Consider the following 21,219-nt stretch of genomic DNA (forward strand, 5'->3'; position numbering starts at 1 on the left):
CTTGACTATTTCAGTGCTACTTAGAGGTTGTTATTAGTATTTTAAAACAGTATACAAGAAATAGAGAAAGACATTCTGTAACAGTGACTAGAAATAATAATTGACACACAATGATCAGGATAAAGCAACTGACAGAACTGAAGCTTACTGGAAACTAAGGGTATGCAATCCTGGATCACGGCTGTGGACCGCTTCCGACAGCAAATCAGCAGGCGGGATTCAATGTCCCGCCTGCCGATCAGTGAAAAGTGGGCGTGTCTGCGTAAACGGCCGTGGATTATCGATCTGCGGCTGGGATTACGACAGTCCACAGCCGTTATTGGCAGAACGTGTCCGACAACTTCTAAAAAATTGAATAGGGCCCCGCCGCTATTTTCCCCGTCGGGAATAGCGGTGGAGGATTGCATACCCCCCTAAAACTCCACCAGCTAGAGTCTCTAAAAAAAACATTGTGCAATATATATTTCTTTAACAAAACCTAACTTCTGTGGCTACAGAAACAGATAAAACTAAATTCAGGTTTAGGGTTTTGTGCATACATTAGTTTATAATTGTATTTTAATTAATGGGTCAGCAGTGTGTGACCTCTAATATACTAGTCTACGTGAAAATCATTGGCATCCAGTAGGGGTGCGGATGGATACTAGGTCGACAGTCAATAGTTCAACCCTATTTGGTCGACATGCAAGTGATGTCAGAGGCAATAGGTCAAATGTGTAAAAGGTATACACTTGAAAAGGTTAACAGTAAAAGGTAGACATAAAAATTGTCGACACAAAAAATATTGACACCAATTGTGTGTAATTTCCAGTGTTAAACCACAAATAACCCTAATTAGTGTACCACCTTCGCTCCCCATGCTTAGGGCACGGTGTCTCCATGTTCTACTGCTGGGCTCACCACATGTTTATTTATAACCGTAGTCCACGTGGTGGATGGTGAAGGATGAAAAAATTTGGAAAAAAACTTGCGCCAACTATTGTCTTGAGGACCTTGAACCTTTTGTAGCTGTTGACCTTAAACACTGTTGATCTTTTTAATGTCTACCTGTTGACCGTGTTGACCTTTTGTACTGGTCAACCTAATGAGTGTCGACCATGTGGTGGTAGACCTGTTGGCAGTCCTCCTAATAGTGGTCCACCTATTAACTGGATAAAAAAAAAAAGTGGTTTTAGAAATGTAGACATAAGGAAAGTATTGAGACAGAAGTGCCGTAGATGAACGGATGCAAAGTCAGTTTCTGAAATAACTTTATTAATAATAGACATAGTTCTAATGGTAAAAGTGTTATATATTATGCTTTTTTTTAATGTTTATGTATTTTACCTTTTACTACATTTTCTCTATATAATTGCTTTGTCTGACCACATACTCTCACAAGCACTTGCTTTTGGTGTGTATGGGACATTGCAAACCATTGTTGTGTTGCCAATCAAAGTGTGAGAACATAGCTTCCTCTTCACACGGAACAGTCACCATGGATACAGTAGATGAGGAAAGACAGTGGGTGCATTATTCTTAAAGTAGGGGTTGATTTGTAAAGCCGGTTCATTTGAAGTCAGTCTTGACATACACATTATTTCTTTACCTTTAAGAAAAGTTTTGTTGTATTACTTTATATGGGTTACTTGCAGTTGTATTTAAAGTGAACTTCAGTAAATATTAGTAATGGTATTTATATTGCAGTGGCATTTCCTGCATGTCTGTTTTATACTAATTTTTAAATATTTGTGTGTCATTAGTATGTATGCTGTATGCTGTTGAAAATTATACATAATTAGTCCCATTCATTATTCCCAATGAGGCCGTCTAGTTTTCCGAAAATCAGTAAAGCCCCGTCCGTACACACTAGATGAGAAATTAATAGATGTCACTCAGAAGGGCCCTTCTGATCAAATTTTATTTTATTTTTTAAATCTAGTGTGTACACTTAATATCGTTAACAATGCCCCCCCCCCCCCCCCCCCCCGAGCATCATTAACAACTCCCTCCATCTGCTAAGCGCAGGTCGAGTTTGGCCATATAGCCATGTTCAACGGGCCCCAGTGACATCACTGGACAATATTGTTTACCGATATTATTGAGCGTGTACACTCGATTCCTGGGACAGCGCTACAGAAGGTGTTAGCTGCGCAGGAGAAAGCCGGCTCACCCCGCTGTCAGTGCGGGGTGAGCTGACTCTGCAGCACAGAGACCAGCACTGGACCCTGGATTGGTAAGTATGTTGGTGTAAAAGTGAGGTGTGTGGTTGTGTGTGTAATAAAGTTATACTTTTCTGTGTGTGTGTGTGTGTTTTATTTTAACTACAAGTCCCAGCGGGCCCATTGTGGTTCTCCAAGTCCAAGCATGCGGGTGAGGTCTGCTGGCACTTGTTGTTCACCTGCATAAAGCAATGTTAGTAATGTGTGATTTAACCCTATAAAGCCGGCGTCTGATGGCCACGGATGCCGGTGACAGCTCCAGGCTTCAGCCCTGGACGGGTGAAGCCTGGGGGGAACCCCTTTATTGGGGCGGTCCCTACTCCTCCAAGTACCCCGTTCAAGGCTGACCAGCCACGGTGCTCATGTTTTGGCCGGGGGACCTTATGTAAAAAGTGTCCCCCGGCTGTGGCATGACACCGCGGGCTGTTTGAGCCCGGTGCTGGTTTCAAAATACGGGGGACCCCAGATTTTTTGTCTCCCGTATTATTGGAACCAGGTCTGGCTCAATGAGCCCGGGGCTGGTTATGCTCAGGAGGGGGAGCCTCACGCCATTTAAAAAAAAAAAATAAACAACACTTTTACATATTTTTTTACACAGCACCATGCACAGATCGCAATGATCTGGGCAGGGTTCTGCCCAATTTGCCTGTCAGAACCTGGTCTACATATGTGGCAAATTTTATACACATTTTCCCGATTTCGCATCTCATTAAATATGCGAATTGTATACTTTTCAATGGGAAAACATCTGGATGCGAGTTCCGGCGCGACTAAAAATCGCACTTTCAGAATGTGCGATTTCACAGCAAAATCAGCGTTTTTTGCTGTTTTTCGCATCAAATATTCCACTTAATACATCTTCCTGCAGAACATTTCCATATGTGAATCTTATTTTAAATCTATTATGTCGAAAATATACTATAACAGAAAATAAAATCGCTACAATTGTTTCCACGGTATTTGGGCCTAAGTTCAGAACACGGGACCCCTGGGCTGGCATAGCTAAGCTGAAATAGAACTCTATGCAAGTAAACATCTATTGGGAAAGGTGGTGAGCAAAGCGAGCCCAAGGGAGTATGCGTTTTATGGTTCTGAACAAATTTATTGATGTTCTGGAGCAGTTCAGTCATGCTAACCCAGGGGGTCCCATGTACTGAACTTGAACCTGTCATTTATTGTTGAGACTTGTAATAGGCTTAGTGGCATCAGAGTATCCTTTCAGTAATCTCCAGTTTATTTAAGCATGGTGAGCTAAAAATAGCTTCCTTTTGTCTTGGAATATATTACTTTCTGTCTCTTGGTCTAAAAATAACACTCAGGTCTCCATCATATTCTCATACCCAGAACACATTACACAGTGCGGCAGCAGTCTGGTGAGCTGATGGGAAAAAATTGTCATGTGATTACGTTTTTACATTCACTGCTAACTTACTTTGGTTAACGTTAATACTAAAATAAACAGTCCAGCCACAAAAAGAACTTTTTATGGTCACAAAAATTTGTGAAAGTTGCTGTCCCTGAAAGTATATATTGTTTATATTTAGCAAGTCGACTGAATCATTTTATAATGTTTTACTGATCTTTATTGTTACAGTTCTCATGATTTGTTATTATATGTACCTTGATATTATTAAAGGATCATTTATAATGTACTAAAATGTATAATTGGCTATGCCATTACTCCACTAGGCTGGTACTCGCGGGGGTTTACTCAGGAGTACCGGCATTTTCCGATACAAGACAGCATCGCGGCCCTAGTTTTGTCAGATTTCTGCTCACACCCCTAAAAGAAATACATAAGTTGGCGTTGTAATTAGAATAGTGCCAGGAGCTCACTCTTTGGCCAGCGCTATTCACATCATTCGGACTAGAACTGACCCCAAAACTTTATAGAGAGAGAGAAGATGTCCAAATCTGTCTGCACTCCCATAAATGTACAACTAGCCTTTTGCCTGATCAGCAGTAAACAGACCAACCCAAAAGAAGAATCAAAGTCATGTGTATTTAGAAGCCTACATTTTTGTGCTTCCACTCCTTCGTGTGTCCTGAGTAATGGGCGGGAGCCCTGGAACATAGACTTATGTCACATGATTTTGATTTAAATATATGCATCCAGATTGATGTTCATTCTTTTGGATTATTGTGTGTGTGTGTGTGTGTGTGTGTGTGTGTGTGTGTGTGTGTGTGTGTGTGTGTGTGTGTGTGTGTGTGGAGGATGACCCAACTTGTATACCCAGTTGTAGGTGAAAAAAACTAACAAAGGAACAGGTGCCTTCTTGTGTACATTTCAAAATACACATCAATGTGAACAAAATATATATTTAAGTGATGCCAAATTGGCCCTGTACCAAAAACCTAATTATATAAAGCTTACCTGATTCAGAATATTTTAGGGACCACATGATCTCCCAACTTTCTCCAGAAGTTATCTTCAATGCTCAGAAGAAAAGTTCAGAAGCACCACATATTACATATATTTAATGAAAATCTCATACAAAACAATAAGGCTAATCTGATGACACTGAACGCTGCATATCAGGATCTGTTGTCAGTCTGAAGCATACAAATACCTACCATGTTTTGTCCTGCTCCACCGGTGTAGACAGTATGATTTCCTTAGGTGCTTAAATGCATATTACAATTTACAGCTATCAATACCTTAGCCATCAATCAAATCCAAAAAGTTTTTTTACAGTCCCTAAACCAGATATCCTGACGATTCAAAGGACCTGGTTACTAAGCTAATAACCTATACACTTAAGACCTTTTTCTTGTGAATTTGCAACAGTGCACAATGTTTTGTTCCTGCCCATGCGCACTTTTGCGCATGAGCCGGGCGTGAGCTGCCACGGCGCAAAGAGTGCGGCATGGGGCGGCGGCGGGTAGTCGCGTCCATAGGAATGCCCAGCGTTCCATGGGCATTCCCATGAAAATGCTGGTGTTCTCATGCTAATGGACTGATGGCGGACAGGCAGCTGACATCGCCGGGTGTCAGCTGCCCGCTATGTTCCCCTCCAGGACACATGTAAACCTAAGACACATGAGAGTGACCATCGAATCGAGGTGTCGCCCCATAGGTTGCAAATGGATGTTTATGCAAAACATCCATTCGCAGCCTTGCAGGTGAATTTGCCCTGCAAAGGGGGTGGTGACCTGTGTGAGCAGGTGGTTTCCTACCAGCACTTAGCATATTTTTCATGATATTTAAAATAAAATAAAAAATTATCAGATTTTTCTTAATGTAAGCATCCCTCAAGAAATCTAAAAAAAAATAATAATAATTCAACCAATTCAGGTACCGTTCGTTTCTTGTATAAGTCACTGTTTCTCAGTGTGCCATGTTACGGTCTGCTTCATCTTCATAATCTGTACAGTCATTTCAAGATGATAGTAAAACTGGCAAGAAGTAGAATGATGATATAATGAGGGTGTCCTTTCTATTCTTTCCAGTTCAGTAGGTCAGTGGCGATCTGAGGCTGTTTGTTAATGCAGAGTCTAAATCCGGAGTCTATATATATATATATATATCCACCTTAACTGTGGAGTGGTCTGCAGTTTCTTATTGTTTTTTGTGAAAATCCATTGAGTGCCGCCCGTGTACCGTCTGGTACACCTGGACTTATATATATATATATATATATATATATATATATATATATATATATATATATATATATATATATATATATATATATATGTCTTTGTCTCTAAAGATATCATTTAGTGTAAAAGTAAATTACAGTCTTAAGTACTGTTACAATATAACATCTGCTTGTGGTTTTATTTTCTTATAACAGGAGTTGGAAGAAAAGAGATAAGGATCGTATAGACATGTCACTGCCGTTTCGAAAAGACTTTGACAAGTACAAGAATATAAATGAGGATGAAATCCTTAACAAACTGTCTGAAGATGAATTAAAACAGCTGGAGAACGTACTAGATGAACTTGATCCCGAGGTACAGTATGTGTAATGGAAAGGTGACATCCAGTGTCATTCAAAAGCGGGTAGTTTGTCAAGTTTGGGATAGCCATTTGTGTGCAGAGGTGCCGATTTTTTTTTCTGCTGTATGATCACGCCTGCTGAAGATGTGTGGCCTTGTGAAAAGGGGCATGCCCTTTTGGGAGGAGGTGTGGCCCATTACACATAATGCCTAACAATGTAATGCCCGTTATACATAATTCTGCACACTTACATTACACATGCTGCCACACACCGTAATGCCCATTGCACATAATGCCACACAATGTTATTCCTGTTACACATAACGCCTCACACCATATTGCCTGTTAAAGATAATGCCACACACTGTAGTGCCACATACACACTCTCACCTTGCTGCTTTGATGATGTCTGTCCTCCTGAGTCTGACTCAGGCTGCAAGAAAGCAGGGGGAAGCAGGGGAGGGGTAGCGCTACACTGCTAAAGGAGAAGCATTGGAGTCAGCCCTCAGCGGGCAGGCCTGCGGTGCCGTCATGACGCAACGCATGCTGGCCCGGACCCGCAATGCACCTCTGGCACACCCAGCGGCCATTACTCACCAGCGCAGTAACTTAATATGAATCCGACCTGCCTGAGCCTGTAATACACTGATGTCCCGGGCGTTCCAGGCAGACTCTGATAATGGTGCCAGGCAGGATCTTGAACGTGCAAGTGCGCCTGCACACAGCGACTGAGTATCGATACACTGAGCATGTGTGCGGTTCACAGTACCCGTGCACAAGGCCATCATGTGATGAAGTCCTGCAACTTTTTCTAAACGCAAGATGTTTGCAAGGTGATTGACAGGAAGTAGGCTTGTGGGAGTGTCCGTAAAAACACTAGGCATGCCTGACCGTTTTAGGGGAGGGTGTGTGATGTCAGCCCCAGGCCGGATATACCTTTATCCATCGCACTGTTGAGTAAGTCTAGGGATACGCGGCATGTACAAATAATTCGATGGTGAGTGTTACAATGTATTTTTTACATTTTCATACAGCTACAAATGGATGTGTAGCCGTACAGATCCATACGCACAGCATGCTCATTCATTTGCAAGGCGGGATTTCACTCTAGGTCTGAATCAGACCCCATGTACGCAGTTGCAAATGAGATTGCAATGTCTCTGGGGTTGCGCCTATTTTCATGTCTGAACAGCAGCTTCACTTGCTGATATTAGCAACTCCGTAGCCCTTGATATCGCAATTGCATTTGTATGCTAACACCAGGCCCAATATCTTGTGTCATGTCAGACTATAAAACGCTTCAGCTCTTTATCATCATCTTTTTAAATCTCCAGCAGCTATTAATGTAAATCTCTCTCTGGAACTAGCCTCCTGGGCCAGTAACGCCATTGCAAGGGACTCACGTGTCACATCTGTTTTACAATGGCATCAGGAGATAATCTTATATCTTATATGCCAAGTTATAGGAATGTGTTTTTCAGTAATTTTAAGTGTGTCTCAATTACTGACCAGGCCATGATCTGTCTGTGAGATTTGAAGTGTTTTTTAGGGATTTATTAAGAGTTGAGATATTAAACTAATAGTTAAAAATGTACTTGAGCATTACTACTCCCATTACATCTATCACCAAAAAATAAAGAGTGTCCAAATCCTACTGTAATTGGTGAAGAACACCTCTACCGCTCCTGTGCTAAATCTTACTAATGTTTCTCTAAATGTCAGCCTTATGGCAGCTGATTATTTTAAAGTTTCTTTACCCATCTACATCCCTTCTTACAGGGTTATTTCGTTAAGAGATCTTCAATTCAGTATTCTCTGCAGCTACTTTTATTTTGTTCCAGTAGCTGCCCACATCTGCTGATGTCTAAAAGTTTGCACTGCCAAACATCAGGTTTATTTAGTCATTTGAGCTGTATTCTTTATTACTTGCATTCTCCACTGCTGCTGACCCGGCTTGTTTACTGATCAAACCCTGCCAATCCTGTAACCCTAAATCTTTGGATCATTTTGTACCTGTGCTATTTTGTTCTTTGATGTTCTCCAGTAGCATGTGTCTTGTCCTGCAGGTGCTTCTAGATAGACAGAGGCCTAGGTGCAGGCTCCATCTGGGTCCCTTCCTCTATAGTCAGCAGTGTTGCATACCTCCCAACTGTCACGATTTTGGAGGGACAGTCCCGATTTTCGGGTCCTGTCCCGCTGTCCCACCCGCGGCAGGCATTGTCCTGCTGCGGGGGGGTGGCAGTTAGGAGACCCCACAATCTAGTAGAATAGACGCTGTGCGCATGCGCACAGCGTCTATTCTCGTATGAAATTGAGGTCGCGGCTAATTAGCATAAGCCGCACCCTCATTTGCATACGCCCGCCCCCTTTTCTGCCGCTCGCGCGGCTTTGCCGCGCGAGTGTCCCTATTTCATCCGGACACAAGTTGGGAGGTATGGTGTTGTACACTAGGCCGGAGTGAAAACATTTAAATTGAGATATTCAAAATTGGCTATTGTGGAAAAGTTGTGACTTGACCTGAGTAAGAAACATCTTCTGTTCTGGCAAGAGACCTAAACTTTTACTTTTTAGGTGAAAATAATGAAACCTATGAAGAAGCTCCGTTCATTAATATACTTTAGCATAGTAAAAAGAGTATGAGCTTGTCCTAGTGCAAAGTTACTGACTTTGGCGGGAGAAAAAAAAATCCCTGATAACTGACCCGTTTTCAAGGTCACAATTGTGAATATTGTGTGTTTTCACCTGAAAGTGTTTTTTTGGGGGGGAGATGATGCTCTGTAATTGAAGTGATAGTGCACCTCTGTGTCTTCTAATGTCCAACTCCTTACTGTAAACTTTACCCAAAGCACTTCCTAAAGTGCTGGGAAATGGTGCTGATGATTCAATGTAAATGTATCTATCTCTCATTCTCCCCCCCCCCCCCCCCAAAAAAAAAATGTAACAGTGTAATGTGGGCTAGGTGAAATAAGGGAGATTGCTAGACTAATGAGGGAGAGAGGGAGATTGCTGCTATTTCAGGGAGTCTCCTGCAGAATGCAGGAGGGTAGGCAGCTATGTTTTCGTATTGCATGCGTGAAACCCCGGGATCGCTGCAGCGCAATATTCCTGGGGTCCATGGGTGGAGCATGTTTGGTGTGGACCTCACTGCATCCTTTGTAAATATGCCAGTGTCTAAACTGTGTGTGTTACTTTGTGATTTCCAACACTATTTTGCTAAGGTTCCATGGAAAAACCATATATCTGTTCAACTCTGTGTCCCATGTCAGCATTATGGCTCAGGGAACAGTAGGGTCACACCAACTATAGCCTGGGACTGAACATTGTCATGTGACATAGGGGGGGTATTCAATCTGGGATTCCGACTGTCATTTTTTTTTCTGATCCGACAGTACATCGACAGTCGTTATTCAATGTACAGATTGTCGAGTGTCGGAAAGTCTGCACATTGCCGGGAATGGATGCGGATTGTCGTAAAATGAGTGTGAATTGGAAATCCTTCAAAAAAAACCTTCAACGCTGTTGTTAACGGCTATACTGTACTATATAGTAATTTCTGCACTGTCTATTTGGCTATTCGATTTGATTTGAGCTGAATGGGAGTGCGCATTGGCATCGAATCAGGTTCGAAAGGTTAAAAACATGTTCGATCTCCATTTGATGTCTATGTTATCCTGATTCAATTTTGACTAAATAATCAAAATCGAATGGCAAATTGTAGTAAGTGCACACACCATTAGTAGCTCACTAATGTACCAGCGATATTAGGCTGCAACTTTTGTACCAAAGTAATTGTGCATGTGCACAGCATCTAATCATGGGAGAAAAGGGACTAGGGGCATGGCCAGCAGGTCACAGAGCGTTGGGCATACACCAACAGTGACGAGAAATGGGAGATATGTCTCGCGATCATGTCATTCCATGACCCCTTTTGCTGAAGCCATGCCCCTTTTTGCCACGTACAGGAGTCCCAATCGGGACATCCTTAATGTTAGGAGGTATGGTCAGTGTAGGGACTGTGACGTAGTTGGTAAACTTTGACAAATTATTGCAATATTTTGGAAAAATAAAAATGAAAAAGAAACACAATGAAAAAAAATAAAAGAAATTAAAAGCTGACTGACAGCCTGCATGTGTACAATTACTACAATATAATTAATACAATATAATAAAGTATATTATATAAATAATATAACCCAGCACACAAACCCCTCTGCAGTCTGCACAGCACAAACCCCTCTTTACTGCACAACACCCCTCTACACAATGCACAAACCCCTCTAGTCTGCACTGCACCCCTCTGCACTGCAAAACACCCCTCTAGTCTGCACTGCACAACACCCCTCTGCACTGCACAACACCCCTCTGTCTGCCCTGCACAACACCCCTATGTCTGCACTCTTCACTGAACAGCACCCCTCTGCACTGACTGCACTGCACCCCTCTGCACACTATGACACAACACCCCTCTAGCCTGCACAACACCCAGACCCTACTGCTTCGCAGAGCTGTGTGCAGCTGGAAGCGTGACTGTGAAATGGCGCCGAATTCTCGGGACGCCGAGCTTTTATAGACTCAGCGTCTCACGAGAATCCGACGCCAGATTCCCACGTTCAGCCGCGCTCGGGTTTCCGAACAAAGCCGGAAACTCGCAAGTGCGGCTCGCAGGACATCGGGTCGGCTATGTTTGGAGCGGTTCGGATTCCACGGAATCCGAACCGCTCATCTCTACCTGTTACATTGGTTGTGATGCATTTAAAATATGCTATCCTGTATAAAAAGGAGTCCCATCAAAAGTCTAGGCCTACCCTCATTCTCCTCCTCCTTTGAGGTCATGTAAAATAGTCTCTTCCCCACTACTCTGGGAACCCCAAACTGGAAGCGCACTCCCCCCCCAACGAACGCCATAGACTGTGAAACTGTTCGTATGGTACTTACACCATTTTATACAGCGAAGAATAGGGATTTATTTTTAGCCAATATTGCTATGCCTTAGCTATGCATATAGAAGCGAAAGATACCCTTTGAAACATAGGCCAAACACTATATTGTTAGTGACACAGAGCTGCTTTAAACTAGTAACTAGTTAATACCAGTCATGTTACTTAATTGTATGGCTTTCATTTTACATTCTCTTGGCTGGATTCTCCTTTCCTGCGTGCTGGCAGCTGTTCTTCCCACAGAAGCCAATAACAACACACAAAACTCTTTATTGACTGCAAAGTCACCTTAGCGCTTGGAACATATGACTCTCCTTGGAATGAACCATATGAGTTGGGTTTAGGGATGGGAAATGTGCAGAAATTTCCATTCCGTAAGGTAAATTAGCAGCTTTGCTTTTGTTCTAATGTAGCTGAACCAAAAATAAGAGTCTGACTGTGTTTTAGTGTGTGCTTCTGGGTGAATACTTGTTCATGTCTAGTGTTGCTGCTCCCAATAAAAGCCCCCCTTAATAAGTATACCTCTTTTAATGACCAGAGGATTTTTCTGCTATAAAATTAACTCTTTGGACACCAGAGTACAGTGTGGATAAAGGACCACTAAATCTAATATAAAGAGATTACAACAACAAGTCAACAACAACAGAAACCTTTCCTTTTGTCTACACAGTGTACACAGAATAAAAATATTATAGACCATGTTGTGGCCATGAGATATTATCCTGTACACAGCAGACTTTCAGTAATCCCATTGAAGGACATTTCCATCAGCTGCATTTAACTACCTTGGGACTGATGTGTAGGAAATGAGGCATACTCACCGGATAATTGTCTATAAGTGCCTGTGTGCATCTGTATGTGCAGCATATGCCCCTAGTTACATCCTCATCCACCTACCCTATATTATGGGGTAAATGTAAAAGGTCAATAACTGCAGATTACATTTACCCCTATATATTTAAACATTTTCGTATTATTGGCAACTCCCCGTTACAACCCACAACCTTGCCTCTTTGGTTGGAAATATAGATGCAATTCATATGCATACAACTCGATATCACCCGCACTTGCTTGTCCCAATATTCAGAGTGTGCACAGTGTGAATTCATAAAGTTACAATAATGTCTAATGATATTTTTTCAGTTTGTCTTTACAAACAGAAAGACAACTTCAACTTATCTTAATATAAGTCACTTTTGTTGTGAATATACCTAAATATCTTTCTGTGTGTTCTTAGTAATCTCTTCCATTTTACAGAATGCCCTGTTACCTGCTGGCTTCCGACAGAAAGACCAGACAACGAAAGAAGCATCTGGGACATTTGACAGGCAGCATCTCCTAACTTACTTGCAGAAGGAGGCCATGGAGCACCAAGATAGGGAGGACTGTGTGCCTTACACTGGGGAGAAGAAAGGTAAGTCTTGGACCCATTAAGCAAGGATATCGCCAAATAATTAGGCGCAACTGGATGTGTCATATACTAATATATTTAATTTAGCCATATTGATACACCAACCAACCAAGTGCAAGGCAAGCAGTATTGAATAACACAGCTGTCTGTTTCTTCAGACAGTTTGGACATTTATATATATATATATTTTTTGCACCAGATAAAACCGAAATTTCTCATTGATTTTGTAGGACATTAAAGGCTGTCACCCAGTGGCCCTTATTCTGGTTCACTTGCAATGGCAAATTCCTTCTCAAATGGACAAAACCATGTGCACTGCAGGTGGGGCAGATGTAACTTGTGCAGCGAGAATTAGATTTGGATGGGGGCTTACTTCTAAGTGAGATCTACTGTATATTGCAGTGTAAAAATAAAGCAGTCAGTATTTTCCCTGCACAGAAACTAAATAACTCACCCAAATCTTAATCTATCTGCACGAGTTACATCTGCCCCACCCCTGCAGTGCACATGGTTTTGTCTATTTGAAAAGGAATTTGCCTTTACGAATGAACCAGAATAAGGGCCAATGTCCACTTCAATCTGTAATCATTATGGAGCTGATTCCCGTTGTGCATAGCTTTTTTCTACAGAGGGATCATGCATGCTTTAAAGCTGCGTCTGCTCTGTCGCTGAGGCTTCTGGGAGCAATTGCCGGCCATTTAGTGTTGTACGGCTCTCAGTTGCTACTCCGGTGTCACATTGTTTGCATGAATGCTAAGTTGTATTCGGGTGTATGGTTGGTATGTATGCGGAATAGCAGGATGAGTGTTGAGCATAAGCAGGGAGCTATCTGATTGCAGACAGGTCTCTTGCACCAGATATGGCACTAGTGAAAATGATGGTGATGACGACTACTTTGTCAGCTGGATAGATATGGATAGACCTCACACAACCCTGTATGAGGTGGTATGTGGTAATGGAGTGTAATGAAGCACCCATTCACATGCAGCTCGATTGTTCATCAAACAGGCTGAATGACCAAATATTTTACTATGTGGTCAAATTATAGCCATTTTCAGCCAAGACAATATTTGCTGATTAAAATATGCACAGAAATATTAATTTCCAGGCAAAGGGTGTGGATTGCCATTGTTACAATGTTTAAATGCAACAGCACAGTTTCTCACATCCTTTGTCTACCCATTCGAATTCCCTTAAAAGAGCGTGTTTTTGTGTGATTGGACTGCTATAAAGTATGGATGCTGCTAGTAGGGCAGTAATGGGGGGTAATTCAGTTGTAGGCAGATTACATTGCTGAGCAGAACCAGCACAGCGTCATCATACTTTACGGCAGCCCAGTTTCACTGATTGCATATTGTACAACCGTTTGTATTCTTTCGCAGCAGGATATATATTTGGTAGCTACATATACTGTATTTTACATGCATATAAGATCATTATTTTGGGGAAAAGCAGGACTGAAACCTTCCACTAAAACTAGCGCTTCTTCCTTGTTTACAGAACAAACTGTTACACATGTAATTATATTACATGTCCAAGGGGAAGCTGGACAGACAGAGTACCTCATTGTTTTTCTCAGTGAACCAATAATCTAGGTCCAGATTTGCAACAAGAAGCAGACAGCAGGAGTTTTTGTTTTGTGATGTGATAAGCTTCTCCATGTCATTGCTAAGTATTACAGCTATTGCTGTTGCATTAAAACATTGTAGATGTTACTTGTGCAGAGAGAGTTAGATTTGGGTGGGGTTTTACTACAAAGTGAGATCTATATTGCAGTGTAAAAATAAAGCAGTCAGTATTTTCCCTGCACAGAAACAAAATAACTCACCCAAGTCTAATTCTCTCTGCACATTTTACATCTGCCCCCTGCAGTGCACATGGTTTTGTCCATCTAAGAAGTAATTTGCCTGAAGGAGTGAACCAGAATAACCCCCCTAATCTCTACCTCTCACCTAGGGCCTAACCCTAACCTTCCCCCATCAGCAGCTTAACCCTAACAGTCCTCCACAGCCAAATCTAAATGTCTGCATCCTCAGAATGTCAAACGCTGACATGATAACATTTCCGATGTCGACATGGTGCCTTTCGAGCAGGTATCCTTGTGACAGTGATAATGCTGAGATATGATGCTAACGTGTGGATGGTCATTATGGCAGAATGCAGAGGTGCCTCTGGATTAGGGGTTGAAACGCCACCAGATCCTTGCTTATAAGGACTCTTGCAATTCCAACTATGCCTTACTATCTCCTAAATTGCTGCTCACTGAAGGCTCATCTGTCTTTATCACTCCTGAGAGAATGGGGACATCCATTGTAATTACTTTAGTTATTGTGTGCATATTATTGTACTGTCCTGTTCAAACTGCTCCTATATGGCACAAACGTAATAGAGTCCACTTGGTCAGCAGTAAATAGCAGAACGTTCTGCACACCCGACATTGCTGCTACAGTAATTGGTTGCTCCCTGCGTATTCCCTCGTTAATAAGCGGCCATCTCTTCAGTCCTAAGTGATGTTTTTTTGACCAGCTGCAACTGGATTCCTAAAGTATGCCAAAGTATTCCTCTTGAACTTTACACAGCTAGAGAGTGTGTATGGTAAGTGTCACCAATGGACAAGTTAAGTATTTCCCCACTTGTGTGAAAGCTTAAAGTTATTACAGATCCTCAGTCAGCAATGGGATTATTTATACGGTACAATGGTGAGATTTGCTTGTTTTTGTTTGTCTTTTCTGCATTAAGAGGAACATGTGGTTTCTATTATAATGTAGCAGAAGCCAAAAGTTTCCTATCTAATACTTTACATAATAAAAACAATAGAGATTGGCTAATCATGTAGATACTCGTGCTTTATTCCCGGTTATGGTATATTAGATCTACAATGTCTAGATCTACAGTCATATGGTTAACCACTATTGGTTGACAGGGTCAAAAGGTCGACATGGAAATTGTCAACATGCGTTTTTCATGTTTTATTGGTGTCTATGTCAACATAGGTGGACATGTCTAAGTGTACCGCGTCCCCTCGCATGGCTCGCTACGCTCGCAATGCTTCGGGCTCGGTGCCTCTCTGCGCTCAGCCCACTATTACATTTTCCCTTCACACCGTAGTGGATGGTAGGGTATGAAATGCCGCCTGTCTGCACATGTTGGCTCAACATTTTGTAAAAAACCTCATGCCGACCTTTTCCAAGTCGGCATGTTGACCTTTTGACCCTGTCAAACCTTTTCACTGTCGACCAATAGTGGTCAACCTTATGACTGTCGACCTAGAGTCAATCTATCATGAGTCTGGATACCTTTTCTTTTCTACCTTAGCTATAAGATTTGTTTCACGGCCTGACTGATTAAGTAAATTAATCAACTCTGTTCTAAAACTTAAAGCCCCCATACACTTCTGCAGCTTCTCCGGATGATGTGCCAGCATGGGCTGCGGAATCTGACAAATGCAGCTCCTGCATCTCCTGCGATGTCGGGCTCCGATGCGCATGGGACCGCGGATCCGAATCGGTGGAAAAACATATGCAATTTGCCACTTTTCTTTTCACCCCTTTTCTCAGCCTGATCCATCAAAATCAGGTCAAAAATTAACAGAGGGGATATTACCCATAGCAACCAATAAGATTCTGTCTAATATTTCTAAAGTATCCTAGAAAATGATAGAATCTGGTTGCTGTGGGCAACATCACCTCTTTTTATTTTTAGAATCTTTAGAAAATGTACCCCTTCGTTTCTAACCACTTACATAGATCCAAGTACTACATACCCTCCAACTGTACCGATTTACCTGGTACAGTACCGTTTTCTAACGGCCTGTACCGGATAAATTCCCCTTTACCGATTGTACCGGTTTTCTAGCCTTCAGCCACAGCGCCTCCTTCCTTCACTTCTCAGAGGCCGCGGGGACTCCGGGAGTTGTAGTTTCCGACCACCGGCTATTCCCCAGGGAGCTTGAAGGGGAGCTGCCAAACAAGACTACAACTCCCAAGGTGCAACTTGGCGGGCCCGCCTCCTCCTGCTCGGGGATAGACTGGAGAACTTCACTCAGTCATGCATGCTGTCTTGACTTGTTAGTGTGCACTGCAGTGCACTGTGCAGCAGGGACAATGAAGCGCAGCAGGAGAGGACCAGCGGGGCAGGGCAGGTAAAGTGATTATGTTCAACTCACACACACACACGCCCCTTTTCTGTAGCCACGCCCCTCTCTGATATTTATAAAAAAAGTGTAACGATTTCTGACCCTCACATGTTGGAGGGTATGGTACTATCTTTATTAATGTGTAAAATGATGTAGGCCTAGTATACATTTATCTTTAGCCTATTAAATTGTTCATGTTTTTGTCAGCACTTCACTAGACATATTTCCTAATAACTTTATTTTTATTAGCATTTTTCTATAACATCTAGGGCCAGATGTATCAAGCTTCAAAAAGTGATAAAATGGAGAGTGATAAACAAGAAGCCAATCAGCTGCTACCTGTCATGTTACCTACTGGGTTTGATAAAGGTCAGGTAGGAGCTGATTGGCTGGTTGTTTATCACTCTCCATTTTGTCACTTTTTGAAGCTTGACACACCTGGCCCCTAGAGTGTTATGTGAGTATGGGATGTATGAATAAGGCATACAGGTTATCAGGAAATTATTTACAATGGCATTTATAGTAAAATGGTCTGGATTGTTACACTAATATTGAAAATACTACACAAATCAAATGAACAGACACTAGCAGAATATGGGGACATTTTTAAACCAGCTTAACCCGTTAATGAATATGAAGATACAGCATACTTCACAATATTTCAGGTGTAAAATAGGGTCAGGAGGCCACATTGTGACGGATTGAGGCCACACCCCCAGAACAGCCACGTGTCTAGTGCTTATAAAGAGTATGGGTCACAGGGTCGACAGTATGAAGGTCGACATACATTAAGTGGACCAATAAAGGTCAACATGGCTTCGGTCGGCCCATGAAATAGGTCGACATGACTAAAGTCAACAGGGTAGACACAAGCATTATGTCAACAATTGGAAGGTAATGAATGTAAGTCTACATGGACACAGGGTCAGTGTACCACATCCCCTCGTTTAGCTCACCATGCTTCGGACACGGTGCCTCTCGTCACACTGTGTTATTCTCCATCCATGCCCTAGTGGATGGTAGGGAATGAAATGAAGTCGGCTAAAAAATGTGAAAAACTCATGTCGACCTTTTGACTGTCATCCTTCCCATTGATGACCCAATGCTTGTTTCAACCTTCGGACCCTGTCGACCTTAGCCATGTTGACCTATTTCATGTGTCGACATAGGCCCCATTGACCTTTAGTGGTTGCCCTAATGTTTGTTGACCTTCATAGTGTCGACCTATCGACCGTATCCCCTTTCTCTCCCCTACTTCAAACTTCCCTTCCCTGGCAAATGCACCAATAGCAAGGGTGCGAGGCGACAATCTCCGCAATGCTGAGTATTTGTAAATGTGACATACCTCTCACAGGCTAATCCCGACTAATCTAACGAGTCATTAGATTTGTGTATCCCCAGCAACATTTTGTGATGTCTCCTATGTACATGGAGTAGACTGTTTTTCACTTCCTAACGTCAGATTGCTGACGTTCCCTCTATGGGGAAGTGACTCTAATATAAGGATCCAGTACTAAGAAGGCACTTGTTCAGCCAATCACAGACTTGCTTCTGGACAATATTTTCAGTCTTCAGCACCAAAAATATTACCTGGGTGGTAGACGTACAAAAAGAAAAAAAAGGTGGCTTTCCACACAAGACCAAAACTCCTCATTAATATTTATATTTGTAAAGCGCCATTTCCCTAAGGGAAAAGTAGTGGCATTAATTTTTTATTAGCAATGTAAAATAATTCAAAATACAGATTTCCAAACTAAATAATTGATAGGAAACAGGCAAAACTTATGCATAGCATAGAACCGGAAGGTTGTGTTTGTACCTTGATATTTTTTTTATTATAATATATTAATTTTCGGAATTAAAATAAATAAATAAATCATCCCTGCATCACACAGAATCTACTCGATGCATTTGGACGGCGCTTTAACTGTTGTATAGTTTAGTGACCTAGAAAAAAGTGAGGGATAGGAACCATAAAGGAAAAAAACAGATACTTGGTGTGTGTTTAATATATACCGTGAGGGGGAGGTTTGTTGCGAGTGGAGTATCTCATGAACTATCATCAGTATCATCATAATTTCCTACTAATTTACATCATTTTCTACTCTCTTGGATTGTCTTACTTTTCCCTAGTGAAGTGGGCAAGATGGGTAGTGTAATGCCAGGAAATGTGGATACTTGCGAAGGGGTCAATATGAAACAACTGACTTGAGGATTGTTTCCATTTTAGCCCTGTTTCCTCTTCTTAGAGCCGTGAATTGTGGGTACATGAATTAATGAAATGAAGCCCTCCACACTACTTCCTCTGTGGCCTGCTACAACACCTCTTTAGGAGAAAAAAAAGATCAGGATGTTCCCTCCCATGGCGCCACTAGTAGAATTTTACGTCCCTATTACTAAAGAGACGGTCCTCTTCTCCGTGATAAAGTATAATGATACCATACGCTCCTTTTTGTTGAAGGGCGTCTCCTCTTCTCCATACTGAATAACAACCAGGTACCGACCAGTCGATCCACTGGACCAGACAGATATGAAGGCTATTTCACTTCAAACGTTTATACCAAGGTACCATAAAATAAATGAAGAAATGGTACATAGAATAATACCTTTTTATTCAAGCATAAAATCACACACATAGGGAAAAATATAAAAATAGATAAGCAATGGCCAATTACCCCAGATGGTGGAGAACTGAGTGGGTAAAGTTCTCATAAGCGCATGGGAGAGGAGGTGAATACCCGGGTTCCACCTCCACACTCAGGCATGCAAAGTAACCGTTCCAGAGTCTATCCACAAGTCCATTCACAGGGCCTGTATAAAATATATATAAAATGAAGTAGATTGTGTTTATATGTGCTTCTTAGGTTCAGTTATGTGTTGAAGGGCAGGATTTGCTTCTGATTTTACACACATTTTATTTTTGCCATCTACCAGCACTGGTTTTGTCCATAAATAATTTGAGTTGGTCCTGGACCATTAACCCAGGGCACCCCTGCATGTGTCCCGAGGCACCCCAGGGAGCCATGGCACACAGTTTGGGAACCACTGCCATATATAAATATATAAGAGTATATAAAAAAGTAGGCTTATATGATGTATTATGCACTAATATTTCAGTTTTGCATCGCTTCAAGACACATTTATTTTGCCTCTATTGACTTCTGGAGAAGCAGAACCTTTTTCCCCAATTATAAACTCTTTTAACCATTTTTTTTCTAAAGCCAACTTAAAAATTCCATGTTTTCTTTTTGGTATTTCCTGTGTCATTTTCAGTTTAAGAGCTACAAAGAATCAAGACAGGAGGTCTTCGGATTAGTTTAGTGTTCTTGGCTACAATTTTGCTTAAAACCACAGAAATGAAATGCAAAGTAAAGCTATTATTATCCAAACAAGAACCTTAAAGAAGTTATATTTAGTAATCCAACAAATCGTACTGCTTATCTTGGTCTTAATTGCCTGTAGATAAAAGAAAGTTTGTGAAAGATGAATAAGAAGAATATACAATTTACACGCATGCATACAAATAAATGTCTGGACTTATCTAGTAAAAGCTAAAATAAGCAGCTAAATAAGGTAAATACAAGTAGGGAATATAGATTGTAAGATCTATTTGAGAAGATACTCTAATACCCCTTTCAGACATAAAATCTTGGCTTCAGCCTGGCTCAGATCCAGGACACTTAGCACTGTCTGAATCTGCTGCTTTTCGACAAGGTCGCTGTTCACACATGGGTGACGACCCAGGTTATTCACGGTTAGTCATCCTTCATAATAGACCCAGGTGACCCTCCAGAGACATAAGTCTTTTGAATGACAGTGGGTGCCTGGAGATGATGTCATATCCAAGTGCTACTGTCTCCTGCCAATCAGCTCCATTCATACATGAACTGAGTCATCAACTTTCACACACGGCTTGGTTGAAGGTTCACAGGACCCAGTATCGTCAACTCAGGTAGATCCTTTCTGATATAAGCAGTGGCTTAGCTAGAAATTCCACCCCCCCCCCTGCCCAAAAACATTCCGGTGCCCCTCCTCCCACTCCCCCTCAAGAAGGGGCGAGGCGATGGACTACGGGCACCACTGGCTGAGCTGACAGGTGACCCAGGCAGCAGTGAGCACTGAGCTGGTCCCGCCCCATGCATATCTAATGAGCGGGGATCCAGCGCAGTGCATATTTAATGAGTGGGTCCCGCCCCATGCATATTTAATTAGTGAAACCTGCTTATTACATATGCACGGGACGGGGACCCGCTCAGTCAATATGCACTGCACTGGGTCCGCTGGGTGAGTATTACTGTATATGCCAAATGATGAAATATGTCTTTCAAAATAACAGCATCAGGATTTTTTTTTATTTTTTTTTAGTAGATGGGTATCAAGTAAGTAAAAACCAAGATGAGAGTTGTGAATTACAAGTCAAAGACTTTCCTCTGTATAGTATTACAACACCATATAGTGCCTTTATATACTAGAGTAGAAAAAACCTACTGTAGACTATACATTATACTAAGTTTAGGAATATTAGAGCCTTCACATCATTTAAGTTACATTCTCCATGGAATATGAATCATCCTACACATCTAAGGTCCAGA

General features: G+C 41.8%; 1 protein-coding gene across 1 annotated transcript in view; it reads left to right on the forward strand.

Annotated features, from left to right (window-relative positions):
* LOC146075056 (tropomodulin-2-like) overlaps window positions 1–21,219 on the forward strand; it is a 62,776-nt gene that overhangs the window by 7,195 nt on the left and 34,362 nt on the right. The window contains exons 2-3 of the mRNA XM_083183904.1: window positions 5,999–6,158; window positions 12,339–12,495. Of these exons, the coding sequence (XP_083040030.1) occupies window positions 6,033–6,158; window positions 12,339–12,495 (283 nt within the window). The 5' untranslated portion in view covers window positions 5,999–6,032. The remainder of the gene's footprint in view (window positions 1–5,998; window positions 6,159–12,338; window positions 12,496–21,219) is intronic.

Source organism: Crinia signifera, chromosome 4 (genome assembly GCF_055691185.1).
Source record: "Crinia signifera chromosome 4, ASM5569118v1, whole genome shotgun sequence".
NCBI lineage: Eukaryota > Metazoa > Chordata > Amphibia > Anura > Myobatrachidae > Crinia > Crinia signifera.